The sequence below is a fragment of the Meriones unguiculatus genome, chromosome 10 (assembly GCF_030254825.1).
Source record: "Meriones unguiculatus strain TT.TT164.6M chromosome 10, Bangor_MerUng_6.1, whole genome shotgun sequence".
In the NCBI taxonomy this organism is placed as follows: domain Eukaryota; kingdom Metazoa; phylum Chordata; class Mammalia; order Rodentia; family Muridae; genus Meriones; species Meriones unguiculatus.
Genome location: NC_083358.1, coordinates 110,543,941 through 110,566,330, shown reverse-complemented (window position 1 = coordinate 110,566,330; position 22,390 = coordinate 110,543,941). Strand labels below are relative to the sequence as shown.

The 22,390-nt window shown below is 40.9% G+C and overlaps 2 protein-coding genes and 1 pseudogene across 2 annotated transcripts; all 3 read right to left on the bottom strand.

Annotated features, from left to right (window-relative positions):
- LOC110566726 (small proline-rich protein 2F-like) overlaps positions 1-22,390 on the bottom strand; it is a 207,167-nt pseudogene that overhangs the window by 5,566 nt on the left and 179,211 nt on the right.
- On the bottom strand, positions 5,735-6,850 carry LOC110560024 (small proline-rich protein 2D-like). The gene is made up of 2 exons (XM_021655709.2): positions 6,764-6,850; positions 5,735-6,125 (listed from the first exon to the last, which is right to left on the bottom strand). Exon 2 carries the CDS (start codon positions 6,104-6,106, stop codon positions 5,861-5,863), a length of 246 nt encoding a protein of 81 aa, XP_021511384.1. The 5' UTR covers positions 6,107-6,125; positions 6,764-6,850; the 3' UTR covers positions 5,735-5,860.
- LOC132657081 (small proline-rich protein 2D) lies at positions 20,169-21,551 on the bottom strand. Its single transcript, XM_060393299.1, has 2 exons — positions 21,461-21,551; positions 20,169-20,793 (listed from the first exon to the last, which is right to left on the bottom strand). Exon 2 carries the CDS (start codon positions 20,772-20,774, stop codon positions 20,502-20,504), a length of 273 nt encoding a protein of 90 aa, XP_060249282.1. The 5' UTR covers positions 20,775-20,793; positions 21,461-21,551; the 3' UTR covers positions 20,169-20,501.

Here is a 22,390-nt window from a genome sequence, read left to right as displayed (position 1 = left end):
ACTGGATTTTAAAATGTGGCTCTTATATGTAATAGAGTAATATTCAATAACAAAAACTAATGATGTCAGGTTGTTTTCAGGCAAATGAATGTAATGGTATATCATCATGTTAAGAACTATAAGTACATTCTAAAAGATGAGGTTGTCATGCTTGTTGGAAATATAGGAGCAGATGAATGGAATAAGGATACTTTAATGTAGATGTGAAAAGATATGTTATAATTGGGGAGTTTTTCTAATCACCGATTCTAATTCCCAAATAAATGACACAGAAACCTATTCTATTTATTCAACAAGCATTAAGGTACTAGAGGGGGCAGATATGAGCTATATTCTAACTCTCTATACTGATCTGGCTACTTCCCAATCACATGCCCCAAATTAGTTGCCATATCAGTCCTGTTTAGGTAATTTTGCCTCCATCAGGTCAATGTTTGTGGCCATGTCCTTTTTCTATCTCTTCTTCTTTCTTCTCTTCTTCACCTCATGGTCCCTTCCTGAGACCTCCCACTGGATCAGAAGTCCAGCCTTCCTATCTCCTCTGCCAAGTCATTGGCTGTTTATCTTCTTTATTAACCAGTCATAGATATTTGGGGAACAATATTTATATAACATTGATCAATGAACATGATAATGTCCACAAGGTGACTGCAACAAGATCTCTGGGCACAGAACTCAGCATCGGAATACACATTGCACCCAACCAACCACAAACATAGATGTGTAACTACAAGGGAAGAGGAAAGGAAGGGCAAGAGAGAACAAACTAGGCAGGGTGTATTAAGAAAATATGAACCAAGTGGCACATGAATGCCTGAATGTCGCATACTCTTCTTAAACTAGCATGTGATAAAGTAGAGATTGTTGTTTTTCAGAATGAAATGATATGTTCCTCAAGCAACCAAACTCTTAGTGTGCTGCCTAGTTTGATGTCAATTTGACACAAGCTAGCATCATGAGAGGGTAAAAAGCCTCCATTGAGAAACTGTCTCCATAAGACCTGGGAGCAGGCAAGACTATGAAAGATTTTCACAATTAGTGATTAAGAGGGAAAGGAGAAAAGGGCACAGCCTACTATGGACGGGGCGATTCCTGGGTGGTGCTCCTACTTTCTATAAGAAAGGAGGCTGTGCCACCCATGTGAATCCAGTAAGCAGCCCTCTCCATAGTCTCTGCATCAACTCCTGTGTCCATCTCCCCATTTGAATTTCTTTCCTGACTTTCATCATTGATATATTATGAATGTGGAAGTGTAAACCAAATAAAAATTTTCCTCCCCATCTTCATTTTGGCATGATATTCTATCATAGCAAAAGTAACCCTAATTAGGAAACTAACTCTTCTTTGATATGATCCAAAATTCAGTCAAGACCTGATTACAGCAGATAGGCAAGCAGAACAAGAGTTAGAAATAAAGGAACATGGGCATATCATAACAGTAGTAAAGTGACTTTTAGGAGAAACAATGTATGAATACCATCAACAAGATAGTACTTTATTTACGAATGAAACAACAGTAACAACTTCCTTACCCAAATTACAAAGAGATTTAAAAAATCTCCTCTGGGGACACTAAGGAGACATCTGCTAGTCTTCCTTCTTGTTGCACCTGAGATACAAACTACTGAGGAAGAACCATTCTCAGCAACCCCTTGACAGCAGCAGGATTAAAGTCCCAGGTATTCAGAGATCGTCACTGGCATATGGGGGTGGGTGGAAGTTGGAGAATATTCTTCTGCATTCATGAAAAGTGTTGATGGGAAGATGGAGGTGCTGCTATGAAAGTATGCAAGACAGAGTCTTTTCTCTTTTCCCTGAAGACAGCTGAAGCTCTCACTCGCTCTTGGGTGTGCCCTTCTGCTGGCTAGCTGGAGGATGTTGCATAGGAGGGCTTTTCGGGTGGCATGAATGAGGGGGGCATGGCTTGGGGTACTTTAGTGGATGACAAGACTCAGGGCACTTTTGAGGGGGACAAGATGCTGGGCACTTTGGGGGTGGGCACACAGGAGGAGGCTGGCAGGGCTGCTTGCACTGCTGCTGTTGGTAAGTGAAGTTCAGGATCTGAAGGACATCACATGAGAGTGTTCATGGGTGATCAATACAGAGAAGATTGGTGAAGACTTGGAACATCAGGTCCAGTCTTCTTCTAGGCATTCATATTATTGCCCAACTCCTTTAAAAGGATTTCCAGGCTTTTCTGTTTCCTGACAGAAATCTGTTGCATGTAACATTTAGAATTCCTTCTTTGTTTTAAGCCAAGAAATGTGTTTTGGTTCAATCAAACAAATAAGGCTTGCTTACTCAAAGAAACACCTTCAAGACAGGAAGTTTCAAGTCTGGTAACCTGAAAAATCTCAGAGACAATTTACCCTCTGTTGTCATTTGTGTCTTTCCAGCAGCTTGTCTGGGGTTGCAGAGTAAATGTATTACACTAAAATCCAGGTTCTAATAATATCTGTTAAGGTATTAGATTTTAAAAAAGTACACCAAAAGATGCACATGAAATGGTAATGTTCTCTTTTCAACGACTGACCTCATAAACGGAAAAGCCACCTATCATAGTAGACTATTGTATCAGGTAGATACTGTTCATCCCATGATCAAAAATTGACTGAGCACACTTATTCTCTTAAAATTTACTATAGCATGTAAGAAGACATAACAACTCAAGAAATGACACTCATCAGAGTCTCCAAAGTGATCCTGGACGTGTACCAGGAATCTGAAGCCATGCAGCCAGGGACATTTTTATAGAACTGGCTGCCCCACTGAGTGCATGTAGAAGTGACTGACAGGTGGCAGGTCCAATAGTTTCCCAACCAAAATGCAAATCAGTACATAACTGGATTGATAGGAACGCTACAAAATAGGAGATATCCTGTTCTTGGACATCATCACTGTCGAGAGCTGTGACTCAGAGGGTCCTTCTGTCTTCAGTTTCAGTAATACCTCACTGCTTGTCTAAGTTCTCTGCCTGTTACAGGGTAGGCTCCTGGGTGAAATATGGGTTGTGACTTTAGCTGATACTTTCAACAGTGTGGACATGGAGACTGAAGTGAGCACCTCCTAGCAAGGCAGGACTAGTGGAAGGAGGGGAACAACAACCCACCAACGAAAACTGTGATGCAAAAATTAATCTGCCTAAAAGACGTACAGGGATAAAGAGGAATCAATCATTGAGATAATGTCCAACCACTGACTGACCCAACCTGAGACCCAACCCACAATAGAGAGGAAGCCCCAGACACAATTAATGATGCTCTGCTCCACTTGCCAACAGGAGCCTAACATGACTGTTGTCTAGGAAGCTCCACCCATCAGTGGATGGAGATAGATGATGGGATTTGCACTCAAGCATGAGGCAAAATTCTGGGGGGTCCTGTGGGAAGTGTTGGGGGAAACATGGAAGGACCTGAAGGGAAAAAGAACCCTACTAGGCCAACAGAGACAACTAACCCAGACGTAAGAGGGCTTCCAGAGACTGAGACATCAACTAAGGAGCATGCATGGTCTGGACCTAGGTCCCCTGCACATATGTAGCCCATGGGTGGCTTGGCTTCATAAGGGGCATCTGGTGAGTGGAGAGAAACAGGCATGTTTCTAACATGCATTCTATTGCCTGCTTTTGGATCACATTCTTCTCGATCAGCAGAAGAATCAGCAGATGAGGATATGTTCAGTCCTGATGAGACTTAAGGTGCTGGGGAGGGTTGATTTGGGCATTTGGGGGAGCTCTGCTTTTCTAGGAGGAAAGGGAGAGAAGAAGGGGAAAGCAGTGGGAGGGGCAACTGGGAGAAAGGAGGAAGGGGCACCCTTAGGATGTAAAGAAAATAAACTTAAATAAAATAAAATTTGTTAAAAAATGGGAACCAAGTGGCACACGAATAGGTGAATATTGCACAGTCTTCTTAAGCATGTACTGAAGGGAAGGTTGTAGTTTTGCAGAATGAAAACGATATGCTCCTCAAGCAATCAAACTCTTAGTGTGCTGACTCGTTTGATGCCAACTTGGCACAAGTTAGGGTCATGAGAGAAGAGAGAGCTTCAACTGAGAAAATGCCTCAGTAAGACTAAGTTGCAAGCAAGCCGTTAAGATACTTTCTTAATTTTTCATTGCTGAGTAATATTCCATTGTGTAGATGTACCACAATTTCTGCATCCATTCTTCAGTTGAGGGGCATCTGGGTTGTTTCCAGCTTCTGGCTATTACAAATAAAGCTGCTACAAACATGGTATTACTCAGCAATGAAAAATAAGGAAATCATGAAATTTGCAGGTAAATGGTGGGATCTGGAAAGGATCATCCTGAGTGAGTTGTCTCAGAAGCAAAAAGACACACATGGTATATACTCACTCATATAGACATACAACATAGGACAAACCCACTAAAACCTGTGCATCTAAAGAAACTAAGCAAGAGAGAGGACCCTAACTAAAATGTCCAATCCCCATCCGGAAAGGCAAAGAGGATGGACATCAGAAGAAGAAGAAAACAGGAAACAACCTAGGAACCTACCACAGAGGGCCTCTGAAAGCCTCTGCCCTTCAGACTATCAAAGCAGATGCTGAGCCGGATGGACAACTGTTGGGAGGTGAACGGAATTTTATGTAAGAACTGGGAAATAGTAAGAGCTGGAGAGGACAGGGTCTCCACAAGGAGAGCAACAGAACAAGAAAATTTGAACACAGGGAACTTCCCAGAGACTCATACTCCAACCAAGGACTATTCATGGAGATAACCCAGAACCCCTGCACAGATGTAGCCCAGGGCAGTTCAGAGTCCAATTGGGTTACATAGTAATGTGAAGAGGGACTGCCTCTGACATAATCTGATTGGCCTGCTCTTTGATCACCTCCCTCTGGGGGGGAGCAGCCTTACCAGGCCATAGTAGAGGACAATGCAGCCACTTTTGATGTGAACTGACAGACTAAGATCAGAAAGGAGAGGAGAACCTCCCCTATTAGTGGACTTGGGGAGTGGCATGCAAGCAGAGGGAGGAGGGAGGGTGGGATTGGGAGGGGAGGAGGGAGGGGCTTATGGGGGGATGCAGAATGAATAAAGTGTAATTGATGAAAAATTAAAAAAAAAAGATACTTTCTTAACCAGTGATTGAGGGGGAAGAACATACCCTCGTGGGGAAGGCAACACCTGTGGGCTGGTAACCCCGAGTTCTGTAATAGACTGAACAAGCCATGTGAAGCAAGCAAGTAAGCAGCCCCATCCACAGCCTCTGCATCAGCTGTTCTCTCCAGGTCCTCTACCTGTTTAATTTCCTTTCCTGCCTTGTTCCATTAATAGATTATGGAGGGGAAGTGTAAACCAATTAAACGCTTTCCTTCCCACCTTGATTTTGGAGATGGTGTTTCAGCAGTGCAAAAATAACCCTAACTAGTAAACTAACTATTCTTTGATATAATACAACATTCACTCAAAACTCACTTACAGCACACTTTCAAGTAGAGCAAAGGATAGAAATCAAAGAACACGAGGATATCCTAAAGGTAATAAAGTGACTTTCAAGAAAGTGAACGTAAATAACATCAGCAACATAGTTCTTTACTCAGTAAATGAAACAGCAGTAACAACTAGCCTGCCAAGGACAGAGGGATTTGAAATTTTTCCTACTGAACCATTGAAGAAGGGCCATTCTCAGCAGCCCCTTGACAGCAAGGAATAAAGTCTCAGACAAATTCCTTCTCTGTCAGAGATCATCACTGGCATGTGGAGGCAGCTGAAGGGTAGAGACAAGTCTTCTGCATCCATGACAGACGTTGAAGAAAATATGGGCGTGTTGCTCTGGAGGTAGAGGAGAGACATTCACTTCTCTTCTCTTGTTCCTGATGCTGCTGAAACCATCCCTCACTTGCTCTTGGGTGGGCACTTCTGCTGACATGGTGGAGAAGGTTGCACAGAAGGACATTTCTGCTGACATGGGGGAGGAGGGCAAGGCTCAGGGCACTTTGGAGGAGGACAAGGCTCAGGACACTTTGGAGGAGGACAAGGCTCTGGGCACTTTGGAGGAGGACAAGGCTCTGGGCACTTTGGGGGTGGGCACACAGGAGGAGGCTGGCAGGGCTGCTTGCACTGCTGCTCTTGGTAAGACATTGTGCTGAAGTCTCAGGATCTGAAAGACATTACATGAGAGTGTTCAGGAGTTATCAATACAGAAAAGATTGATGGAGACTTGGAACATCAGATCCATTTCTCTCTCCACTCCTCCTGTTTTAGGACTTCCTGTATTTGCCCTTTCCTGCCAGCAATCTGTTGCAGCAACCTTGGAAAAAAACTTTCTTGTTTAATGCTTTTTTTGTTGAGAATATATTTTCTTCCAATGAAACAATTCATTCTTTTCACACAAAGAATTTCCTTCAACACAGGCAATCTCAAATTCTGGTACCCTGGAAACCTCAAAAAAAATTATGTCCCCTTCATTACCTATATCATCCCAGCAGGTTGTCTGCTGTTGAACAGTAAAGGAAAGATCAGGAAAATCTCAGGTTAGAACACCTGAAAAAGTTCATGGCTTTTCAGAGAGCACCAAGAGATGCATATGAAAGAGAAATATATTCTGTTCAACTGCCTACCATAAAGAAGGAAAACCACTTGTCACAGTGGACTATAGTGTCCATTGCTAAATTTATGACTACTTGGTGGGCACCATTTATCCCATGATCAAAACTGGACTCACAACACTTACTTCCTCAAAAGGGATTACAGAACATAAGACCATAGAGACAGATCATCTCAAGAAATGGCACTCACCAGTTTCTTCAAAGTAGTCCAGGAACTGAGGACCAGCAGTCTGCAGTCATGCAGCCAAGGACCTCTTTATAGGACTGGCTGCTCAGCTGAGTGGGAGTAGAATTGTCTGCCAGTGGTCAGGTCTAAGAAATTCCCATGCAAATGCAACTCTGTGTCTAACTGGCTTGACCAGAACAAGATAGGAAATACCATGTTCCTGGACATCATCACTGCCTCACTGCTGTGACTCAGAAGGCCCTCCCCTTTTTCCAGTTTCAGTAACATCTGACAGTTGCAGTAATTGGGGGTGGGAGGTTTCCTCATTAAACTCTTTTTCCTGATTGAAGACAATATTTTAATCTCTGCTTTTACAATTGTTTCTCAATTTTTACAATTGGTGTCCTGTTTGTTCTACTTCAACTCACTGGTATTCTGTGGTGCATAAGGCCATTGGCACTCCTGTGCTTTATGTTTAATTTGCCTATGAGCAGAAAGAAGGAAATTAAAGGTGTTTGTAGGTCTCATTTCAGAATTGTCTTTGATAACCCTGACAACCCTGTTCCCAGAGACAAGTCATATCTCCTGCCTGGGTTTGATTCTTTTCTGTGAACTATAGAGAATAGTATGTCTCCATTAGAGGAGGCTCATGGCCTTTGGCCTTCTCCTGAAACCGTTCAGGACTTCCACGATACATGGCACATAGTGGTATATATTTGGACTTACCTATAAAGATAACTACAGGACTGCTTACCATGGCAAGATAGGAACTAAAATTGCACCAGCCTTAAGCATGTTGTTGTTAGGTTTTGTCTCTTTTTCTCCTCCTCATTTCATAAGATTCCCTGCACTCTACCCAAATTTTGGCTATGCATCTTAGCATCTACTTAGATACCCTTATTGGGTAGTGTCTTTCAGAGGTCCTTTGTGGTAGGCTCCTGTCCTGTTCCCTGTTTTCTCCCTCTTCTAATGTCTATCCCATTTGTCTTTCTGAACTAAGACTGAGCAATTCCCTAGGGTCCTCCTTCTTGCTTAGCTTCTTTAGGTGTACAGATTTCAATATTTTTTTAAATTCTTTATTGATGTAACACTTTCGTGGAGCACAAGTCTCTGGATACTTATAGCATCTACACACTGGAAGAGTGATAGGTTGTTTGTGCTTTTCCCTTTGATAGAAAATTATACTGAAATCTCAGGGCTTGTGTAAAATAACATGAAATTTCTTTCACAAATGCTGCCCACAGAGAAGAAATAGCAAACTTAAGGAATATCAGAACCACTCAATAACCCCAACTCTATTTCTGAACCTCTTGACTTTTCCTTCCATGTTTTATTAACTTTGGAAATTGTCATTGTTCTTCACACGTTAGGAGCATCTTTGTTGTGAAGGACAAGGCAATGGTACTTGGAGTAAATATTATCTGTAAAAAAAGAAGTCTGAAGTTTAAGTTCCAAAACACTGAACAATATCAATGATGGCTTTTACTGGGGCCATGATTATCACTTGGTATGTGCCACGAAACTGACTACAGTATAAAAAAAAAAAAAGAATACTTCAAGAACCTAGATCCTGCTAAGAGGAATAACAGAAGAGTTCAGAAAATAGAGAAATGTTCTGTTTGGTCTGGAAATGTTGCTTTGTATTTGGGGAGAAAGAATAGAATAAGAAAGACAAAGAAAAGCCTTTAACTACTCCCAGCTTTTCTCTGAGAAGCACACAGCACTGAATCATCCTCAGTGAAGCATGTCAGCTTCCTGTGACATAAATGTTTTTGACAGTAAGGAAGGGGTTAGCTGAGATTGTCACTGTTTATTTCCCTAAAGGGAAAGAGAGCATCTGGGTGTAGATGCTTACAAATGCACCACCAGTAGATGGCTCATAAAGGCTAGTACCCATACCAGTAAGTCAGGTCTGTAGGAGACTTATGACTCTCCATATTTGCATATAACACATAAAAATCATCCTAGGAAAATGGCCTTCTCTAATAGTATATAAAATAAGTCAATGGAAACAACTAAGTTTCATTCTGTCAGATTTTATATGATAATTTTTTTTTTAAATAAAGCCTTAGAAAACCAGGAAGTGATCTATGTAGTTAGGTGGGAGAATAAAGGTAACCCTCATGGTCTGTCTGTATATGTGCCTCCGTGCCTGTCTGTCTCTGCTCCAGCCCTCCCTCTTTCATTCTCAGTGTGTGTGTGTGTGTGTGTGTGTGTGTGTGTGTGAATTCATCAGAGAAACAAAAATAAGTCTCCTGTATATCCCGCTAGCCACAGATAATATTCCAGAAAAAAGTACAAAAGGAACAACAACAAAAACCCTTCACATTTAAACTGTGAAATAGGGCTCATTACATAACAATCCACAGCATAAGCTGTAAAAGGCAAGGTCTTATTAGGAGCCCATATAATTTCCCTAAGATACATAATAGTTTAGGATACAAAGTAAGTCTTGGCAAAAATAAAAATTGATATTTTCCTGGTTTTACCATGATGTTTTACCAAATCATAACAACAAAAAAGAAACCAAAAAGAATATTTAAAATTATCCAAACCTATGGATATTGAAAAATGTACTTTTAAATGATTAGAAAGTCCAAATAATGTATAAAACTTTATGTTCTATATGTGTGTTGATACAAAAATACTATATGTGTCAATTCATAATGTGCTCACACAGAAGCAAAGCATAATGCGTTTTCAACCACATTATGACGTTTACAGTTAAATGAATTTGCAAGAGAAGATTATGGCTATATTGCATGAGGTTTTTTTGTTGTTTGTTTTTATTTTTGTTTTAGAAATTAACAGCATAGGACAAGAAAGAGTTTTAACCTTCCTTTGGTTGTCCTGTGGGTGCCTAAGGAATGTCATCACCTCTAATCCACAAGTTCCACGGGGAAAAATAATAAAAAAGAAGGCAGTACAGGAAAACACAGAAAGGTTGAAAGGGAGGAAATGCTTTGGAATAGACTCTTTAGTCTTTAGTGGGCTGAGGAGTATTGTTTTGCCACTGCATGGTAACCATCCCAATAATCCAGTCATTAGCAGCCACAAAATGAAATTTTCTTTGATTAATGTATGTATTCATGTGTATCGTATAAATAAATATATAAGTCATTAAAAAAAAAAGTTTTGCTCCTAGAATTGAACCTACCAGAACACAAGAAATTTAGCAAAGGGAGTTTATAGGCATAAATGCCTACAACATCCAATGAGGGATTAATATCTAAAATACAGAAAACGTGGTTGGACAGATGGTTCAATAGCATTTAACTTCTCTTAAGGGATCCAAGTTCACTTCCTCACATGCACATCAACCAGATTACAACTGTCTGTACCTCCATCTCCAGGGAATCTGGCACCCTCTTCTGGCATCCCAAGCATTGTACTCACACACCTAAACCCATAAACCAACACATACAGGTACACTAATAAATGGAGTAAAGAGGAGGGGCTTGCAATGGGAGAAGTCATAGGAAGGTCAATACAGAAACAGAAGGAAAGACAAGGGACAGATAAGATTAAGCTGGTTTGATAAAGCCTCAAGGAATTATATTAATTTGTGGTTATATATAACTTGGTTAACTTAATTTACCATTCATTAAGGACACAGGAGGCCTATGATTGCATTTGGACTTGCACTGAACACCTCTTCTCTGCAGTCTACCTTTCATGGTTCTAGAAATTGCTGTGTAATCTACCAAGAGATGAGAGCGATTTAGCAGTCCCACATACCTCTACCATGGAGAAACCACAAAAATCACAAACATGGTAATGTATACAGAAAGATACCCTAAGTGGAATTCATATGTTATGTGGGGGACAATCCACAACTGTCTAATTGGGCATAGTTATCACTCAACACAAAGGGATACATAGCTGATGCTAAAAACCTAGTCACCTTCTGGAGCTCATGAGGTAATTTTCCTAAGAAAAACAGATTGTGAGGAGCCCAGTTCAATGGATATATACAAACCCCAACTCCTGGACCTATAACTCAGGAAATTATCTTTGAAAAGAACCTGAATATCAAGGGATGAACTGTAAAATAGTATTTCCTGGAAATGGTTGCATAAACAAACCTGAACAGCAGCAGTATCAAAGACACATTAAGAAAGCAAGTTGGAAAATCATGTAGGGTTCCACCTCCAGGCAAAGTATGGGAAAGTAATGACTGATAGCAGAAGGACAATTGGAATCTCCCATAGATGAGCTGGCTGTCTTATTGATTGCTCGGTGTAGAGTTGTCAGCCTTAAAACCACATACATGCCAACAACAAAAATGGACTCAGGAAGTTGTATTTGTATATCTATTTGTGCACATGCGCACACACATACACACGCAAGGTAACAATAAGAAAAAGAGGCTGACAACTTGAGAGTGGGAGACATATGGGAGGGTTTCAAGGGAACATGGCTACCAAAGGGACTGGAGAGAATAAAGATGGGGGTAAAGTTATTTGATTTTGTCTCAATTAAAAACATAATTTAAGAACAGGGCAGGAGTCTACTACAGATGGCCTCTAAAGGACTCCACTAAGTGAGGTATTGAAGCAGAGGCTGAGACTCATAGACACATTTTAGGAAGAATGCATGGAATTTTATGAACGAAGCAGGAGATGGAAAGACCTAGAGGGGACAGGAGCTCCAAAAGGAGACCAACAGAGCCCTAATACTAGACCATGGGGCCCCTGCAGAGACTGATAACCCAACAAAGGACCATGCATGGAGAGGAACTAAAAGCCCTGCTCAGATGGAGCCCATAGACCCTTTCCCCAAGTGGGTTTCCTAGTTGGGGGAACATGGGCTGTCTCTAGCATGAACGCAGTGGCAGGCTCTCTGTCCACCTCCCCCTGGAGGTGGGGGAGCAGCCTACCAGGCCACAGAGAAGAAAATGCAGCCAGTCCTGATGAGACCTGAAAGGTCAGGGTCAGATAAAAGGGGAGTAGGTCCTCCCTTATTAGTGGACTAGGGGAAGTGCATAGGGGGAGAAGAGGGAGTGAGGGTGGGATTAGGAGGACACAGAGATTAGGGAAGGAGCCAAACCTAGGATACAAAGTTAATTAATAGTAATAATAATAATTAATAAAAATATTTAATGATAAAAATTAAAATTAAAATTGAATAAGATAATGTTAGCATATGTCTTTAATCCCCGCACTTGGGAAGCAGAGGCAGGGGAATTTCTGAGTTCAAGGCTAGGCTGGTCTACAGAACACTTCCAGGACCACTAGGGCTACACAGAGAAACCTTGCCTCAAAAAACAAAACAATTTAAAAGAATAGAACAACCACAAAAAAATTGAAATCTGTAAAGCAAATCTTCAATAAAGCAAAAAAGAAAAAAATCAAAAATTTAGCTACAAACATGAACAAAAAATTTCCAAAGGAAAAAATGTTAATGGCTGACAAGCACTTCTAACAATATTCAAAATCATTACTCACAGGGAAAATGGAAATTTAAATTGAGAGTCTGTCTCCCTCTAGTCAGAACTTACAGTAATAAGAAATCAAATGGCAAAATAATAATAATAATAATAATAATAATAATGAAAAAGAAAATAAAACTAACCAGCACTATATTAAATTTCTAAAGTATATACCATATGTGTCTTTCTGCTTCTGGGATACCTCACTCAGGATGGTCTTTTCTAGATCCCACCATTTGCCTGCAAATTTCATGATTTCCTTGTTTTTCATTGCTGAGTAGTATTCCATTGTGTAAATGTACCACAATTTCTGTATCCATTTCTCAACTGAAGGACATCTGGGTTTCCAGGTTCTGGCTATTATGAATAAAGCTGCTATGAACATGGTTGAACAAAGGTCCTTGTTGTGTACTTGAGCTTCTTTTGGATATATGCCTAGAAGTAATATAGCTGGATCTTGAGGAAGCGCTATTCCTAGTTGTCTGAGAAAGTGCCATATTGATTTCCAGAGTGGTTGTACAAGTTTACATCCCACCAGCAGTGGAGGAGGGTTCCCCTTTCTCCACAGCCTCTCCACCATGTGTTGTCACTTGAGTTTTTCATCTTGGCCATTCTGATGGGTGTAAGGTGAAATCTCAGGGTCATTTTGATTTGCATTTCCCTAATGGCTAATGACATTGAGCATTTCTTTAAGTGTTTCTCTGCCATTCCATATTCCTCTATAAAGAATTCTCTGTTTAGCTCTATACCACATTTTTAATTGGATTACTTGCTTTGTTGCTTTTTAATTTCTTTAGTTCTTTATATATTGTGGATATTAGCCCTCTATCATATATAGGGTTGGTAAAGATCCTTCCCAGTCTGTAGGCTGTTGTTTTGTTCTGACAAAACTTACAAAAATCTGTATACCTACAGAAACCAAACCAGGAGAGTCCTGAGTAAGATGATCAACCCTCATTCAGAAAGACAAACAGGATAAACATTGGAAGAAGGAGAAAACAGGACAGAAGCCTACCACAGAGAGCCTCTGAAAGACTCTACCCAGCAGTGTATCAAACAGGTGCTGAGACTCATAACCAAACTTTGGACAGAGTGCAGAGAATCTTATGAAAGAAGGGGAGAATAGTAAGACCTAGAGAGGACAGGAGCTCCACAAGAAGAGCAAAAGTTCCAATATATCTGGGCACAGGGGTCTTTTCTAAGACTGATACCCCAACCAAGAACCATTCATGGATATAACCTAAAACCCCTGCTCAGATGTAGCCCATGGCAACTCAGTATCCAAGTGAGTTTTCCTAGTAATAGGAACAGGGACTGTCTTTGACATGAAGTCAGTGGCTGGCTCTTTGGCAACCTCCCCCTGAGCGGGGAGAAAGTTTGCCAGGCCACAGAGGAGATCAATGCAGCCAGTCCTGATGAGACCTGATAAGCTAGGATCAGATGGAAGGGGAGGAGGACCTCCCCTATCAGTGGACTTGGAGAGGGGCTTGGGAGGAGATGAGGGACGTAGGGTAGGTTTAGGAGGGAATGAGGGAGGGGGCTACAGCTGTGATACAAAGTGAATAAACTGTAATTAATCTAAAAAAATAATTAAAAAATTTAAAAAAGAACATAACGAATGGATGCTGAGATCAAAAAAAAAAAAAAAACAACGTACTTATGCACTGTTGTTAGGAATAAAACCTGGTGCAATGACTATGAAAATCAGTGTGATGATTTCTCAAAAAACTAGAAATAGAATTATTCTGACTCAGCCATTCCACTTGAGTGTATATACCCAAAGAAATTTATATTCTACTGCCAAGATATTTGATAGCTCTTTCACAATTGCTATACTATAGAATCTGCCTAGTTTTCCATCATCTGAAAATTGCACAATAGAAGTTCTTCAGTTGTAAGCAAAAATGTAACTATAAAATTAGCAAGTAAATTGATGAAACTAGAAAAATGTCCTAAAGGAACATGGGCATGGAAAAGAAAGTGCCACATGTTTTCTCTTATACATGTATCTTGGTCTCCAAACCCTAATTTTATGTATTCCTCTGAGAATTCCTGGAAAGGCTAGAAGAAGTCTCCGAAAAGACTTTTGGGAAGTGGTTGCCTTAAGGGAGAGTAAATAAAAGAACATTGAAGTTATTAGAGTAGACATAGGGACTACCTGGAATGAAAGTTTGAATAACTAAAGACATCATGCACATTTTTTTGTTTAATATTAAAAAAAAAAGCAGTCTAGAGCTATGTTTGAAGGCTCCTCCCTGTCATATAGCTTTCATAGTACTAGAAGAGGCTGCTATGTTGCCTGATAAGTGAAAAAGAAGGCACCAAAGGTATCCCCTAGCAGTGGACCCTACAGACATTAGTACCACCCTTCCTGGCAAGACATACTCACTTGTGCAACAGTAGCACAACAGTTGTGAGACTAATAAATCACTTAATGATTGTATTTCAGAGCCACTCCACCATACACCAGTAAGTCATGAACTGGACATAAGACTCACTCAACAAGGGGGAAACAATGCCTTATACTAGGAACCTAGCCGTGTGCCCAAGACAGGTAAATTCCTGGATAGTAAAAAAGCATATACAAACTGTTTTACTAAACGTACACAGTCTCTAACAACATTTTAAACATTTGTTCTTGTGCCTACAGTTGAGTGCAGTGCTTGTCCCCGTCAAGGAAACCTCTCTTTGGAACAGACAGAAACCATTAAAGAAAAACACAATCAATCAAAATGCAAAATTGTAGATCAAAGTCCCAAAAGACACATCTACAGAATAACTCCCTCATCAAAGGATAAAGGAAATTGCAGAAAAAGAAGCAACAAGACTCTAAGAGCCAGAGGATCTGGTAGTTTGCTATGAAACTGTTCCTACTAATAATATCAGAAGCCTGTGCACATAGAGTTTCACATGGGTGCCTGAACATGAGTTAAACAAGGATAGCAGCACAAGAATATTTTAAGGAGTTTGTTCTTTGGCCTATTTTTACACATGTATATAGTGTCTTCTGATTACTACAATGTCCACAAATGCTTTCATCTCCCTCCTACAATTACTACCATTTCCCTGCGCCCTACAAGTGTCTTTTCTTTTTTTAATATAATTTTTACTTTTTGATATTAATCAAAGGTTATTTACTTTGTATCCCAGCCATAGCCCCCTCCCTCATTCCCTCCCAATCCCACCCTCCTTCCCTCATCTCTTCCTTGCCCCTTTCCAAGTCTACTGATAGGGGAGGTCCTCATCTCCTTCCATCTGACCCTACCTTATCAGGTATTTTCAGGACTGGCTGCAATGTCCTCTTCTGTGACCTAGCAAAGCTGCTCCTCCCTTGGAGAGTGGGGGAGGTTAAAGAGCCAGCCATTGAGTTCATGTTTTCAACATCCATTCTTTTTTTTTATTACAAAACTTTTGTATTAATACTTAGAAATGAGATTTTTAAATTGAAAGGGAAATATATTTTATCTGTCTGTCTGTCTCTTTGTCTATCATCTATCATCTATTCATCAACATCCATTCTTTTTCATTGTGTCCACACAACTATACACTGGAGGCTATTTGGCTTGTCACTATCTACACATCTGAAGACAATGACCTTCCTCTAAAATTATCAGTAGGTAGTAATTCAGCAGACAGTGGTAGGTCCTTTTTTGCTCCCTCTCAAATCAAAGCCTGAGTGTTGACAGGCCCACCTTGTGCAAGCTCATTACAAACTGCCAAAGTTGCTCTGAGACCACGACTGCCTTGACTATACCATGCCCACAAGAAAGCATTTCACAGTGCTTCTCACTACCTCCTAGCTCTTGTATTCTCTCTACTCCTTCCTCAACAACATCCACTAAGGGTAAGAGAGTGCAAGGTAATGTCCTCCTTAGAGTTGAGCACTAAACTGTCACTTATTCACAGCACTGTGAGAGACCATCTATCTGTCTTTGGTATCTGCATTCACACCCATTCGTTACTAAGAGATATTGCTCTGATTAAGGCTGGGAGTACCTTTGTCTATGAATAGAATCAAAAATATTTAGGAGACAGCAAAGCAACATGTCAATTTAAATAAGCAACAGTAAGTAGAACGTTAACCTCTTAGACTTATGACTTTGTCATCCATGGGTTATTGACTGAGTTTACTCTACTAAAACTGAATTCCTTAAAATTGGTACATTTTTTTTACCTACCTACTTACTTACTTACTAATTACTAATTTTTTGTTGTATTTGAGTTGAACCCAGGGCCTCATGCAGGTAAAGAACTACTGAGCTTTACACCCTCTAGTTTATACTTAGAGAAATGGTATCTCTAATTTGAACAAGCTCAGATTTACCTCACTGTAGTCCATGTAGGCCTTGAGCTGCATTCCTCCTTTCTCACCATCTGAGTATCTGCTATTCAAGCCCATGGCATCATACTTGGATATGTAAATGAGGGTCTTCTTGCATGTATGTATATGCACCATGTGTATGTCTGGTGCCCACTGAGGAAAGAAAGTGTCAGATCTCCTGGAACTGGAGTTGGGGGTGGTTGTGAGACAGTGTGAAAACTCACCCCTCTGCAAGAGCAGCAACTATTCTAAACTGCTGAGCCATACCTCCAGGCCCTCTATAGTAGCTTTTTAATGAACTAATAATGAATTCGTTGAAAAGGAAATTGGAAACACAACCTCATTCACACTAGATTTAAAAGATTGCAATCCAAGATGGAGGAGTCAGTGGCGTGCAGTATCTGAACAGCAGGACAGGAGTGAGAGCAGAGACACCAAGAGCCCATGCTATGGACGCCCCAACACCAATTTCTGTGTATTCCAGGTGAAAGGAGAGTCCATGTTGCTGCAAACACACTGGTCCAATCTCAGGTCACCCAGTTAATCCAGGAAAAGTTTCAGGGCTCCCAATAGTGCTGGAGGCCGCAGACAACTCACTTAATTCGACTGCTTGTGGATTCCTTCTGGGTACCAGCAGTTGGAGGCTCCAACCTTGGGCACCCATTCTCACTGCCACTGGATACCAACAGCCTCTGGCTGCAACCTATGGTGCCCACTTTCACTGTCTCATGGAGTGGATACCCTCCAGTACTGCGGATATGGCTCCAGACTCAGGTGCCTATTTTCACCTTCCTGACACGCAGCTTCAACCTTGGGCCTCTTCACACTCAGGACCCATGGAAGCATCACTGGCTGCCACTGCTCCAAAGCTAACCCCTCTCCCTAAGAAAACCAGCAAGACCTGTGAGCTCACAGGTTCTCTAGAATGGTCACAAACAGTTAGCACAGTGTCTGAGCACAGTGTCTGGACTCACTAACATGGGATTAAGAAAGCCAGTAGAAGGGCAACTAATTTCATGACTTTCCTTGGTGAAATGAGGTCCCTGAGCCCTGAGGAGTCCACTTGCTCACCAGGATCATACATCTGAGGACAGTGACAGGCAACTACCTGAGAACTTCCTTGCACAGGGACAATCTCCATCAGTCTGAAGAGGGCTCCTGCAAGAACATCCAGCTTCTTCCCAGGACTCTTTCTACACCCATGAGAAGTCCAAAAGGCAACACATTCAAATAACCAATGACAGAGAAAACCAAATGGCTAAATGGCCAGCATAAAAACACAATCAACAAAATCCAGAGCAGTATGGAGTTCCCTGAACCCAGTTATCCCATGGAAAGCAAAACACAAGAGATTAGATGAAATCTATGCTTATGAAAACGATAACAGAGAAAAGGAATAAAATTCTTCAAGAAATACAGGAAAGCACAGTTAAATAATTTGAGACCTTTAGGGGGGAAATGTTGGAGGTACGCTGCTGTTGAGTTCTTGCCTGGATCAGATAGCCATTAAGAGCACCACACAAAAGGCAGAACTCCCTCATAGTGGCAGGGTCCTCTATTCTCTGCTGAACTTCATCTGAAAAGTGTCTTTAGAAACAGACTCCCTAACCACACTTGATATTTGGCCTCTGACAGAGATCACTGCTAGTTCTCCCCTCCCTGTAGCTCTATGCTAATTAAGTACTGACATTCTACTCTTATGATAGGAGCATGCTGAATAATGCAAAACAAACAATCTTGAAGTGCTTAATTCCAACCAATTATGTACACCTATTCTTGGTGTCCCACACCCACTCCTAAGGGTATATGATCTTTGTTCTCTAGAATTAAAGTTGAACTAGCCATCAGTGGTTTCTGAGCTGTGTAATCCCTATATGGTTCTCACTGCCAGCAATTCCAGGCACGCTTCTCATCTGCTGCTCCTCTTGACTTTGTGGCCTGCTTGGAAGTAGTTTCCAGGCAGGAGGAAAACCAACAGGGAAATAAATAAATCACTGAAAGAAATACAGGAAAGTACAAATAAATAGGTGAATGAAATGAACAAACCATTTAAAGAAATGAAGACAAATACAAACAAGTGAAGGAAATCAATAAAGCTGTTCAAGATCTGAAGATGGGAATACAAATAAAAAGAGCACAAACTGAAGAACTCCTGGAGAAGGAGAGAGTACGGAGGTAAGCATCACCAACAGAATAAAAGAGATGAAGGAAAGAAGTCAGGTGTAGAAAACAACATGGAAAAAATTCAACACATCGCTCAAAGAAAATGTAAAATAAAAAAAAAAAATCCTGACACAAAACACCCAAGAAATCAAAGACATCATGAAAAGAAGAAACTTAAGAATGGCAGGAATGGAAGAAAGAGAAGATTCCCAGCTCCAAGAACCAGAAAATAATTTCAACAAAATCATGGAAGAAAATTTTCCCAAACTTAAGGGGAAATTATAAACATATAAGAGGCCTACAGAACACCAAATGGATTAGACCAGAAAGAAAATCCTCTGCCACATAATCAGACACTAAATGTACAGAACAAAGAACAGTATTGAAAGCAGCAAGGGAAAAAGGCCAAGTAACATATAACGCTATACCTATCAGAATCATACCTGGTTTCTCAGCAGAAACCATAAAAGCCAGAAAGGTTGAGGCAGACATTTTGCAAACTCTAAGAGACCACAGATGTCAGGCCAGACCATCATACTCAGCAAAATTTTCAACCACCATAGATGGAGAAAACAAAAATATTCCCCGACAAAACAAAATTTAAATATATCTATGCAGAAACACAAGCCTACAGAAGATAAGAGGAAGAAAACTACCACCTGAGGAAATTAACTACACCCCAAAAAACACTAGACATAAATAACTTCACTGCAGTAGACAAGCACACAATCACACTACCTCAACCAACACAAAAATAAAAGGAACTACAGTCACTGATCATTAATCTCTCTCAACATCAATGGACTCAACTATCCAATAAAAAGACAGAAATTAACAGAATGGCTGCTTAAACATAACCCATCATTCTGCTGCAAACAGAAATACACCTCAGCCACAAAGAAAGATAATACCTGAGAGTAAAGGGCTGAAAAAAAATTTTTAAGGAAATAGACCCAGGAAGCAAACTGGATTATCTATTCTAATCACTAATAAAATAGACTTTCACCAAAAGTCAATCAAAAGCGATGAGGAAGGGCACATCATGCTCAATCAAAAGAAAATTCCACCAAGAAGACATGTCAATTCTGAACATCTCTGCCTCAAATAAGGGGGAAGAGCAAATCCAATCATGCATAGCATAACTTCTAGGCTGGTCGTGAATTCTGGAAGAAAGCAGGCTGAGCAAGCATGTGCAGAAGCCAGGAAGCAGCATTTTTTCATAGCCTCTGCATCAGCTCCTGCTTCCAGGTGCTCTCCTGTTTCAGTTCCTTTCCTGTCTTGTTTCACTGATTGATTATGGATGTGGAAGTGTAAATCCAATAACACTTTCCATCCAATGTATTTGGGGCATGGTGTGTCATCATATCAAAAGTAACTATAACCTGGAAACTAACTATACTATGATATGATCCAAAGTCAGTCAAAAGAGGCTTACAGCAGACTTTCAAATAGGGCAAAGGATAGAAATGAAAGAACATGAAAATATCCTAACGTACGTAACTTTTCAAGAAAGTGAACATGAATGACTACCATCAACAACATAGTACTTTATTCAGAAAATTAAACAACACTGAAAATAGTCTGCCTAAGTCACAGAGATTTTTGAAACTTGTCCTATTGGGCCACTGAAGAAGATCCATTCTCAGCAGCATCTTGACAAAAGCAAGAATATAGGGACAAGCAAATTTCTTTCCTGTCGGAGATCATCACTGGCATATGGAGATGGCTGAAGGGTGGAGAATATTCTTCTGCATCCATGACAGACATTGAAGAAAATATGGGCATGTTGCTCTGGAGGTAGAGGAGACATTCACTTCTCTTGTTCCCGATGCTGCTGAAACCATCCCTCACTTGCTCTTGGGTGGGCACTTCTGCTGACATGGTGGAGAAGGTTGCACAGGAGGACATTTCTGCTGGCATGGGGGAGGAGGGCAAGGCTCAGGGCACTTTGGAGGAGGACAAGGCTCTGGGCACTTTGGAGGAGGACAAGGCTCAGGACACTTTGGAGGAGGACAAGGCTCTGGGCACTTTGGAGGAGGACAAGGCTCAGGGCACTTTGGGGGTGGGCACACAGGAGGAGGCTGGCAGGGCTGCTTGCACTGCTGCTCTTGGTAAGACATTGTGCTGAAGTCTCAGGATCTGAAAGATATTACATGAGAGTGTTCAGGAGTTATCAATACAGAGAGGATTGATGGAGACTTGGAACCTCAGATTAATTTTCCTCTCCAGGCATGAATATGATTCTCCAACTCCTCCTGCTTTAGGACTTCCTGTATTTACCCTTTCCTGCCAGTAATCTGTTGCATTAATCTTAGACAAATCTTTCTTGTTTTACACCCTTTTTTTTCTGGACAACATATTTTCTTCAAAGGAAGCAATTCATACTCTTTATGCAAAAAAAAAACTCCTTCAAGACAAGCAATCTCAAGTTCTGGTGCCCTGGAAATCTCAAACATATTCCTGTCCCCTTCATCTTATTTGTATCACACAGCCGGTTGTCTGCTGTTGGGCAGTAAAAGAAAGATGAGGAAAATCACAGTATATAACACCTGATGAAATTCAGGTGTGTTCAGAGAGCACCAAGAGATGCATAGGAAAGAGAAAGGTACTCTGTTCAACCACCTACCATAAAGAAGGAAAACCACTTGTCACAGTGGACTATAGTGTCCATTGCTAAATTTCTGACTGCTTGGTGGGCACCATTTATCCCATGATCAAAACTGGACTCACAACACCTACTTCCTCAAAATTGACTACAGCACATAAGAAGACCATAGACACAATCATCTCAAGAAATGGCACTCACCAGTTTCTTCAAAGTAGTCCAGGAACTGAGGACCAGCAGTCTGCAGTCATGCAGCCAAGGACCTCTTTATAGGACTGGCTGCTCAGCTGAGTGGGAGTAGAATTGTCTGCCAGTGGGCAGGTCCAAGAAATTCCCATGCAAATGCAACTCTGTGTCTAACTGGCTTGACCAGAACAAGATAGGAAATACCATGTTCCTGGACATCATCACTGCTTCACTGCTGTGACTCAGAAGGCCCTCCCCTTTTTCCAGTTTCAGTAACATCTGACAGATGCAGTAATTGAGGGGGTTCCTCACTAAGCTCTATTTCTTGATTGAAGACAATATTTTAATCTCTGCTTTTACAATTGTTTCTCAATTTTTACAGTTGGTGTCCTGTTTGTTCTATTTCAACTCACTGGTATTCTGTGGTACATCAGACCATAGGCATTCTTGTGTTTTAGGTGTAATTCTACTATGAGCAGAGGGAAGGAAATTCAAGGTATTTGTGGGTTTTCATTTCAGCATTGTCTTTGATAACTCTGACAACCTTATTCTCAGAGACAAGTCATATCTCCTGCCTGGGTTTGATTCTTTTCTGTGAACTAGAGAGAATACTATCTCCCCATCAGAAAGAAGGCTCATGGCCTTTGGCCTTATCCGGAGACCCTTCAAGACTTCCATGATACATGGCACATAGTGGCATATATTTGGACTTACCTATAAAGATAACTACAGGACTGCTTACCATGGCAAGATAGGAACTAAATTTGCACCTGCCCTAGGCATGTTGTTGTTTAGGTTGTTATCATGAAGACTCACAGTCACTCACAGCTCACTTATATGAATAACTGTTATGATTCCCTGTGGGTCAGAACAACTAAAGTTTCTCTGAGAATTTCTAAAAGACACATTACACAGAATCATTTATATACAGCACACACACACACA

Excerpts from the sequence above, each read along its gene's own strand:
- LOC110560024 (XM_021655709.2), bottom strand. The coding sequence starts at position 6,106 with ATGTCTTACCAAGAGCAGCAGTGCAAGCAGCCCTGCCAGCCTCCTCCT.
- LOC132657081 (XM_060393299.1), bottom strand. The coding sequence starts at position 20,774 with ATGTCTTACCAAGAGCAGCAGTGCAAGCAGCCCTGCCAGCCTCCTCCT.